This window comes from Plectropomus leopardus, chromosome 5 (genome assembly GCF_026936395.1).
Source record: "Plectropomus leopardus strain MGB_pleo_1.0 chromosome 5, ASM2693639v1, whole genome shotgun sequence".
NCBI classification, from domain to species: Eukaryota; Metazoa; Chordata; class Actinopteri; order Perciformes; family Serranidae; genus Plectropomus; species Plectropomus leopardus.
In genome coordinates this window covers 10190595-10201005 of record NC_142180.1, presented here as the reverse complement: position 1 = coordinate 10201005, position 10411 = coordinate 10190595, and the positions used below count along the sequence as shown (strand labels likewise).

General features: G+C 37.5%; 2 protein-coding genes across 2 annotated transcripts in view; one reads left to right on the top strand and one right to left on the bottom strand.

Annotated features, from left to right (window-relative positions):
- Window positions 1–3412: 3412 nt before the first annotated feature.
- On the top strand, window positions 3413–4769 carry LOC121963036 (trace amine-associated receptor 13c-like). The gene is made up of 2 exons (XM_088077322.1): window positions 3413–3425; window positions 3602–4769. The coding sequence occupies exons 1-2, from the start codon at window positions 3413–3415 to the stop codon at window positions 4420–4422; spliced, it is 834 nt and encodes a 277-aa protein (XP_087933448.1). The 3' UTR covers window positions 4423–4769.
- Window positions 4770–4908: 139 nt separating this feature from the next.
- fndc7b (fibronectin type III domain containing 7b) overlaps window positions 4909–10411 on the bottom strand; it is a 54938-nt gene continuing 49435 nt past the window's right edge. Inside the window, exons 56-59 of the mRNA XM_042513396.2 lie at window positions 9253–9540; window positions 7554–7790; window positions 6358–6423; window positions 4909–5789 (exon numbers count right to left, since the gene is read on the bottom strand). Coding sequence (XP_042369330.2) covers window positions 5509–5789; window positions 6358–6423; window positions 7554–7790; window positions 9253–9540 — 872 coding nt within the window. The 3' untranslated portion in view covers window positions 4909–5508. The remainder of the gene's footprint in view (window positions 5790–6357; window positions 6424–7553; window positions 7791–9252; window positions 9541–10411) is intronic.

Sequence of the window (10411 nt, the reverse complement as noted above, 5' to 3'; positions counted from 1 at the left end):
TCAGAACGGCTGTTTAAAACTTCAAATATAATTTGCTGTGTGTGACCTGGTCGCCATGCTTGATAATGTCAACTAAAGTACCAAGCAACGCTCACTGGCTGAACCAACATTCTCACTTCACAGCTGAACAGCACACTAAAATATGTTTCTGAAAACATTTGGGGTTTTTACTAAGAGCCCACAAATGTTTTTTTAATTTACAAAATATTGCAAAGAATAGTTTGTGTTTTATACATTTAATACTGCCCTACCACATAGTCACAAATACCATAAAAACTGTTATATTCCTAAGAGACAATATATTCCCCAAACTGAGAAACAACATGTTGTTGCTGCAAACTGTGGGCTGTGTTGCATTGTGGTAGAGTCACACCTTCTTCATAGCTAATCTCAACCCACACGGGCATACCTCCAATTAGAGGTGTTAAGAAAACACACCTTTTAACATAAACACATCATACAGTTTGCCTCTTTAAAACATGATGTAATCGTTTGGAAAACAAGACACTTGTTTATTCCAAAATCAGGTCCCTGGGCAAAAATCATAGATCAAAACAAAGCAAGTGGACAACAGACCATAGTGAACTTTTCTTTTTTAGGTTGTTACTCATCAGCTCAGTTTTGTAACATCCGAACCCTTACTCTGATGTACAATTGGAACATATGGCACAGTAGTATTGTACCTGCCGCAGTTTCATTTATAAAAGATTTAGTATCTTTAGAGTAGAAATTGTGATGAGGACTAACTGCTAATATTTTTATCAAAATCAAATATAAATCTAACATTACCATTAAAGTGGAATATCATCTAAATTAAGAACTCTAATATGTTATTTCCATAGGATAGGAAAGTTCAATAAATATCTGTGAACATGAGCTACTCTCTCTCAAAGCCATAAACCAGAGAAGTCAGTCTCAAATATATGATGTCATCGAATAAAGTCTGGAGCTGCTCCATAGACAGTGAATGGACGTTTTCATTTTTAATATCCATATGAGCTTTATTCTATTGTAGTTATATCATTTCCGAAACAGAAAAAGTGTCCATACACTAAAAACTTTCCCCTGGGTAATTTTGGTGTCATCTATCAGCATTTATTTTCTATGGAGAAGCTCCAGACGTTATACCCTATAACATCAAAAATTTGAGTTTTAGGACTCAAGCTTTTGGATTTGGGTGGAAGTTGTTTATTTTTACTAATACCTTTGTACTGTCTCAGACCAGAATGACATAAATTATTTTTTAAAAATGGGCATAGTTCTTCTTCAAACACAGTACTGATGTCATATCACTGGAGTTGCAGCGATTAATCTATTAGTTGTTAGCCATTTAATTATTTGCAAAATAATTTGAAAATTGATAAAACTTTTTGAGTAATTATTACCGGATTACCGGCTTGCAATTGTATGCCTCCGCAGACCAGTCAAGTCAGTGGAGTTACAGTTTACATCAGTATCTTTGAAAACCTGGATACACACATCTTTCCCCAGCAGCAAATAAGATCTATACAGTCGGCACAGTTTTAAGGTGGACACCCAAGATTCGTGCCAATATTCAGTATCTGACCAAATGTCTCCTTCTGTTCCTGAGATTGAATAATGGACAGAAAAGTGTTTTAGTTGAACATTATGATGCCGCAGAAAGTTTGACCCTCGACCTTTTTGTGAATTGTCATCACTTCATCATTTTATCCTATCAAACATTTGTGTGACATTTTTTCAAAATTAGCTTATGAATTCTTGAGTTATGACCAAAACATGTTTTATGAGGTCACACTGACCTTTCAGCTTCAACCACCAAATTCAAATCAGTTCATCCTTGTGTCCGACTGGACATTGGTGCCAAATTTTTAGAAAACTTCCTTGAGGCCTTCTTCAGATATTGCGTTCATGAGAAGGAGGCTGATGCAAGGTCACAGAGACCTTGACATTTTACTACCTAATTCCAATCAGTTAGTTCCAAAATCCAAGTGGACGTTTGTGCCAAATTTGAAGAAATTCCCCTTAAGGAATTTTTGAGATATTGCCATCACAACAATGGATGGACGGACAACATAATGCCTCTAGACACAGCTAGTGCTGGCACAGAGGCACAAAACTTGTCGAGATTGAATTTGGTTTTATTATTCTGCTATGACAGTAAACTGAATATATTTTGGTTGAGGACAAAACAGGACAACTGAGAACATCATGCGGGACTTTGAAAAATACTGATTTACATTTTTCAGCATTACTTCACATTTTCTTATTCGCAGTCCAAAAGTGGATTGCAGGTCCGTTCTGACATCAAGCTTGTGAAAAACACACCTATTTTGAAGTACAGTAAAATTCCAGTACAGCGCTTTTATTTTGAAATGCAGTTTTCTGCTGTAAAATACTGCATGTTGTTGGGTTTTTTTCAAGTACAGCAGGTATTTTTTTGCCCAACTCTTGGTATTGTTTTGCCTATTAACATGCTTTGCCTTTGCAATGTTTTTGTCACTGGTCTCGAAGCAATAATATGCACTTTTTTGGTTGCAGTCCTATTTGTTCACTGAGTTTTAAGTAATTACACTTTACTCTCACAATATTTTTTTTTTATTTAATTGTGTTTTCATCCCATGTGTTGTTTACATTTTGCCAAATGAAATGGATATGTGAAAATGTGTTAATTTCTTTTGTGTATAGACCTTGAATAAATGACTATGGAGAAATCTAATGGATCCCTCTGATGGACCAGTTGGGAAACTGGTCACTGTTCAAGACCATATAACTAATAAATTAATTTGAGAAAATAATAATTATTATTATTTTTAAAATGCGCAATGGATCAATGCACAGTGAATAGAGTAGACTGAAAAAGGGACGGAGATGTAGAGAGAACACAATGGAGGAAGTTAATGATGTAATGGATTAGTTGAGGATCAGGAGCTGTGGGAAAAACAAGCTGCTGGGAAGAGGCGTGAGGAACCAGAGGAGGAGAGACAGGAGGGAGGGCAACAAGGTTAAGAGAGGTTAAGAGATAAATATATCATCTTGAGGAAACGTTAACCAGAGTTCTGCTTGAACTCTTCAGTATTCTTAAGATCCACAGTCACTCTGATGATGGTGGAGACATCAGAAGCCTCTGACCTCTGTGTCCTTCCCCTGAATGCCTCCTGCAGGTCAATGTCTGTTACTCCCCAGGCAGCGCTCATCAAAACACTGCTGTACTGCATCACTCTGCTCACTGTGACACTCAACTTGTTGGTCGTCATCTCTATCTCCCATTTCAGGCACTTTTCTCCAATTTAACTCTTCATAGAGTGTTTGAGTTAAATTCACGAACTAAAGCTTATTGCATGCTACTCTGTGCTTATGATCTTTCATTTGTATATGAAATTGTTATTTTCAGTGTGTGTTTATGTGTATTGATGTCATGATAGCAGTAATCATGGTAAACAACAGTAATAATACCATTAATCTGCTTTGGAAATCAGTTCAAATAATGCAAATTTTTTTATTCATTCTTTTTTATCATTGTTAAATGAAAAAAACAAAACTTTATTATTATCGAGATTTAATCAGTCTTTTCTCTTACAATAATTGTTGTGATCTTAACTCATTTTCACTGAATATTTAGCTCTAATCATATTTTCCCTCTCCAGGCAGCTCCACACCCCCACCAATCTCATCCTCCTCTCACTGGCTGTGTCTGACTTGTTTGTGGGCCTCGCAGTGATGCCAGCTGCTGTCAGCCTGCAGTCTTGTGGGTCCTTTGGTAAAATCACATGTGCTTTGTCCCCCCTGCTGAGTTTCACCCTCACCTCTGCCTCTGTTGGGAGTATGGTGTTCATATCAGTAGACCGCTACGTGGCTATTTGTGACCCTCTGCGCTATTCTTCCTTGATAACACTGAGCAGAGTTAAAATCTGTGTGTCTCTGAGTTGGTCATGCTCCATTATCTACAGCGCTGTAATACTGAAAGATCACTTTTTACAAATAGACATGTCTAATTCCTGCTATCAAGAATGTGTTGTTGTCATAAATCACATAGCAGGGGCAGTAGACTTGATTATGACCTTTTTTGGCCCTCTTGCTGTGATTGTAGTTCTCTATACAAGAGTGTTTGTGGTGGCTGTGTCACAGGCACGCGCCATGTGGTCTAAAAGTACAGCTATCCAATCAAACACTGTGACTGTAAAGAAATCGGAGCTGAGGGCTGCTGGAACTCTTGGTATTACTCTTGTTGTGTTTATACTTTGTCTCTGTCCATATTACATTCCTTCTATAATAGGACAGGAAAACGTAAGTAGCGAAGCTCAACTCTGGCTGTACTTTTGTAACTCCACTTTTAATCCTCTGATCTATGCCTTTTTCTACCCCTGGTTTAGAAAATCGGTTAGAGTCATTGTCAGCCTTCAGATACTGCAGCCTGGTTCCCGTAGGGCCAAGATCATGTGATAAGCAACACACTGTACACAAACTGACGTAGGTTATGAAGGTGAATTCAGTCCAGTTGATGGTGAAGTTAATTGGAACGCAATGAAAGCACAATATTATGACATATAAATGGATTTACTTTGATAAGACAGCAAAAGAAACATTTAGGATGTAAACCTGCTTGTCAAATAACCTTTGCAAGTGATAGCAATAAAGTTTAAGGGTTAAGAAAAGCAATGGTGTCCCAAAGGTGTCCTGTCTGTGTATTTAATATTAGTGTAATCAGAACTGAGCAGTCTCCCACAACGTATGAGGTGCAGGAGTTGCATTGACTTCGCAAATAAAGGAAAAAAACTAGAGCTACTAAATTATGTGGCATAAATCAAGTAAATGGCCAGATAAAATGAATGCCACAGTAATTGTTGCTTTCCCTAAAAATGTAATCACTGGTGTTGTCAACTGGCACTTCACACATGATTTAAAAAAGTAAAGATTTCAGTTCTAATGTTCACATAGAGGGGTATTTTAATGTTTAAAATTTCTCTTTTTCTTTCATTTTTGGGATTGTTAAAAAACAGATCTGTCAGTGTTCACAAAGCAGAAGTCACAAAGTACATTGTAAAGAAAAAATATACTGCATGGTTTTAAAAAATATTGCTCGATAAATAACCATTTCATTTCTTCACACTACTTTATTAACAATCAACCAGAGAATCTAGAAGCCTGTCTCGAAAATAAAACCATTTTTGATAAATAGAAGTTCAGCAAAACTTTGTTATGCTATGATACCAGCCACAAATTTGAAAATATATTTATATTTATATATCCGCTATAGCTAAACAAAGATTCATAAGCATTCAAATCTAAAGGTTCTCCTTATGGTTGATCATAAATTACTCATGACACGTAAGACGTTCCCCCAAACAGAATAATTTGCAATAGAATGCAATGTTATTGTAATAACTTTACAATTTTCCTGCTAAGTTATTACACAATGAACCGGTAACAATTCTGTTATGGATGCTACAGAGTGAAGAAAATGTATAAGCCATGTGATGATATTCCTGTTGAGTCCATTGTCTATTGAAGTGGATCGGTGGTATTTCATTAGGGGGCACCAGTGGTTGTGCGTTCTGGTGTGGAGTAGTTGCTTTGGTTAGTGGTGTTTTTGGCTGCCAGCCTGACGATGTAGGTGGTCCACGGCTTGAGGCCAGTCTCTTTGTGAAAAATACCTTCAGTGGTTCTCACTCTGAAGTCATTATTGGTCTGATTCCTTCTCTTGTCCTCCTTTATCCAGACTGTGTACTCGGTTGCACCCTTCACTGGCAACCAATTCACATACAATGAAACTCCACTTACTGTGACAGTCACTTTTGGGGTCTCCAGATCTGAGAAAGAGAGATGTTTGAGAAATTAACACTTGTTTCATAAATAAGGCATTGACTTATCTATATACGCATGGAACTCTTATGAACACCTTTAATATTTGCATGTAACATCACATGCTATCATAGAGTGCATTTAGTAATTTTACACCTATCATTATTGTTATATGACATGCTATTGTTACCCCCTCTCCCCCTCTCTCTTTCTCTTTTCTTTTTGCCATTGTTGTAATTTAATTGTTATTTCCGACATCTATTACACGTATGTCTGTCCTGGAAGAGGGATCCTTCCTCAGCCGCTCCTCCTGAGGTTTCTATCACTTTTCCCCCCGTTACAGGTTTTTTTTTGGGGGGGGTTTTCCTTAGTCGATGTAATGGTCTAGGGACAGAGGGATGTCATATACTGTAAAGCCCTTTGAAGTAAACTGTGTTTTGTGATAATGGGCTTTATGAATACAATTGACTTGACTTGACTTGACTTAAAACTGGCTTGACTTGACCTGTGATGATTTCAGATTCTTTTTTTTAGGTGTAACACTAGCTCTAGGTAATGTCATATAAGTACATGTACCTGTGTCTAAATGGGCATAGATTTCACTGGCTCGCAAATCTCTTCTTCTGCGAGCTGCTACTGGACCTGAGGAAGGTGAAAAATGCATGTTAGATATATTAGAAACTGGATTTTGATATTGAAATGCAGAGATACAAAGTGAATAAATGAAACAGGACATTAGCAAGATTTGGCAGCAATGAGAAAGACATATTGTTTTCTTTGAGTGGCCAGTCAAACACTTTGATGATGGTTCTCTGTGATCTGTCATATTTTTTTTCAGTTCAGGATCCAGTTGTTCACAAAATATTATCTGGATCACAGTGATACAGATTTTCAAATACCATGCTTTGCTGTCTGGGATCAGCTTAACCCTTTAACACCTGGATTGAAATCAGTTTTCTTGTGCTGCATTCAGATGCCTTTTACAGGCATTTAAACCTCTGAAACCTGACCAAATTGTTTGATTTCTTTCAAAAACATGGGAAAATGTAGGTACCAACTTGAAAAGATATGTCCCACAAATTGAAAAAAAAAAAAAGTAAAGTAGTAGAAGTAGTAGTAGTAATTAGCATATATATACATTAACTATGTATATATAAATATATATTAACCCATTTCTTATGGTCATTTTTTATTTTTTCCCTTTTTTGTTGCTTATTTTAAGGTAATTTTATTGTAATTTTTGTTAATACTAATTTCTTGCTATTTTTGGGCCACTTCTTGCTTGTTGCCTTCGTTCCATGATTTAAAAAAAAAAAATCAAACCAATTTTCTCATGTTTCAAAGGGTTAAGCATCACATCAAGCAACACAGTATTTGATCACCCTGCTCCAGACAAAAACTTTTCATGTTTACTAAATCTGGATAACCAGTGCTCTAAATGCCACCACATATCGCAGTGTAGGTTATGGACATTTAAAGAATATAGGTAGAATAGCCAGCATGGGGTCTCTTTCAATGTCATTCTTTACAGAGACAGAAAACAGCGTGGGGAATTCTAGCAGAGTTGTAACTGTAAATAATATTTATTGTGGATATGTTGGATACTGTATATCATTTTCAGTAATGAACAGACAGAAATGAGACAAAATAAGAGCTGTTTTGTGTTGCAGAATTACAAGGGCAGTGTGTGGTTGCTACATTTCATTAAACGAAAACGATCGATATTTTTTATTTTTCAGAGTCCTGTAAAAATGCTGCTGATGTATTCTGACCTATAATATCTCGGTTAGGGATGCTCTCTCCTTCTGCATTGCTGGCTGTCACTTCAATGGCGCTGGGATCAAAGCTGGTCAGCTCACAGAAGAGTCCAGGGGTGCTGCACAGCTCAACTCGTCCTGCCCCCGACACATTGTAGATGCTGTAGCTTGTGGCAAGCACGGACTCATCCCAGGAAATCACAGCAGACTGTGTATCACCAGTGTATTCCACGTTCTGCGGAGCACAAGGCACTGGGGAAGAAACATGGACAATGCTGTTGAGTAAAAGAATGGGGGATTTTGTATACATCGTAAGTGGAAAAGTTGTTACACTTAACTTTAAGCCTCCTTGAGAGCATTTATGAGCAGTTCTTACAGCATTGAATAAATAGTTTAATTAGCACACTGTAATTACAGTAGGACACTTAAAGCAGCACTTTATAGGATTTAGAGGCATCTAGCGATGAGGTTGCAGATTGCAACCGACCAAATACCCCTATGCTCACCCCTCTCTTTCCAATTGTGTATGAGAAACTACGGTGGCCTTCAGGTTACACAAGAGTGCTGTGTGTTGTACGACATGGTAGGCTCTGTGGATAAGGACCCGCTCCCTTTGTGGACATAAAGGACTCATTCTAAGCTTACAAAAACACAATGCTTAGTTCTGGATGATTAGAAGTGAATGAAAACATTATCATGAATATTGTATTCAATTTCTGCCAATGGATCCCTCTAAATCCTACACACTGCTCCTTGAAGTGTTAATTAATGAAAAATATGTCTTCTTCTATAAAAACATATTTTAATAGTACTGCAGTTATGTTTTACTGTAGTGTCATTATCTGTTAGTACGGCAGCTTCCATTTATGGTATAAATGTTGACAGATGTGATGTCACCCAGTAGTTCATAGACTGTTCAACATTTTAGCTGTCACTGTTTTGTTTTTTTGGAGCCAAAAGTGGCTGTATTTGGATGGGAGGCTGGCACTGTGGATGAGTGAGGGATTGATCTGATTGAGAAGCTGAGGACACTTTCCGCAGACATCCTGTCACTCAAACTATAAACCTTAACAAAAACATACACAGGTTCAAACAAAATTCCCCCTCTGTACAACACTCCTGAATGCCTAAATTAACTAGAGATAAAAATCATATTTTGTACCAGGCTGTAAACATGTTTATTTCTTGAACTGGAGGCTGCTGCTTGGTTTGAACAAGCTGAGACCCACTGGGCTGAAAAATGAAGCCAGTGTGGGAGTGGCAAAAAACAAAAATTGCCAAAATTGAGTAAATCTCCCTTTGACCCCCATGTTAAAATGTTCAACTTCACAGCAGAAATAAACATGATTACAGCCTGACTTTGAGTGACGTCCTGTCTGCTTATAGTGTCTTCGGCTTTTCAGTGAGATCCACCGCGGCTCCAAAAATCCAACATGTTGATGGATAAAATGCCAAAATTGAGGCTTCAAAGTGGCAGTCCACAAACTAATGTGTGACATCATAGTAGCTACATCCACTATTTCTACAGTGTATGGTTTTAAACCATTTCTTAAATGGATATAAACTGCTTACAAATGCTCAGCAGAGGGACTTAAAGCCAATTGTTGCTAATTTGTAATTTCTGCACATAAAGCCAAACCCAAAAATATAAAAGAAGACACTCTAAAGGTCTAAAGGTCACTAAATGGCAGTTATGAGTGCAGTGTCAAGGTACCCGTGACTCCAGTGAAGGCAGCTGATGACTCGCTGGTCCCAGCTGAGTTTCTGGAACGTACAGTGAGATTATACGCTGTGCTGCAAGGCATAGGGAGCTCAAAATATGGCCTGGGCCTCCAGTAGGATGAGACCTTCATCATGGCCTGTGGATCATTTTGGATTCGACCGGTTATCTCTGCAAGGTACTCGACGTCAGGACAATCGACGCTTTCCCATGATGTCATGGCCCAGTGAGTCTGGCCTATCCTCTGCATTCGTGCAGTGACATTAGTTGGAGGGCACGGAGCTGAGGAGGAAACAGATTACAGATTTTTACCACTTGTGAAATTTAGTCTGGAAACTTATTTTAACAGGCTTTCCATACATTTTCATGAGCAAAATTTCTAAACTTTACCATGATTTTTCAAGGACCAATTATAACATTTACATTTTGGAAAAGCATGAGCTTCATTGTGTCTGCCCTCTTACTGAGAGCCACACATCCCATAACAAATGCTACCACATTACGTCACATATACATTTAACCTTGTTTTACAAGGGGAAGGTTTGGCTGGTATTGGTCATGGAAAATGAGAAACGTGAGTTTCCCATTTGTATCAAGCAGCAAATAAGTTGTTTAAGTTAATTTGCCATACGTGACATCGCACGTCCTTTGATGCAAATACTCCACACCGCAATGTCGATGCTAAAACCAAATATCCGCAGCATTAAGTTGATGCATATTAGATATTATGTCAACAGTTAACTGACAGAAAACCAATAGGCTGTTATGTTACATTATGTGGAAGATTATCCCCGATACTCTAACAATGAATTTTATTAAACAACAGAATTCCATGACATTTTCAAAACTTTTGGTGATTTTTACTAATTGTATTACTTTTCCAGACCTGTAAAATTAGATTGCAAAATGTGACTTTTCCAGGTTTGTCATGACTGTGGAAACCTTGTTTTAAAGAGTAAATAACTTTCTCACTGGACATTACACCAAATAACAGGAGAGTCAAAACCAATTAACCAGTGCTTCTTAACATGATCATTGCATGAGCAAGATTATACAATATTTTAAATATCTAACTACTATTAAAAAAAACAGGGTTCTTGTGAGTGTGTCACTGAGGCCTGAAGCCTTAAAAATGTGTTTTTCTGTAAAATAA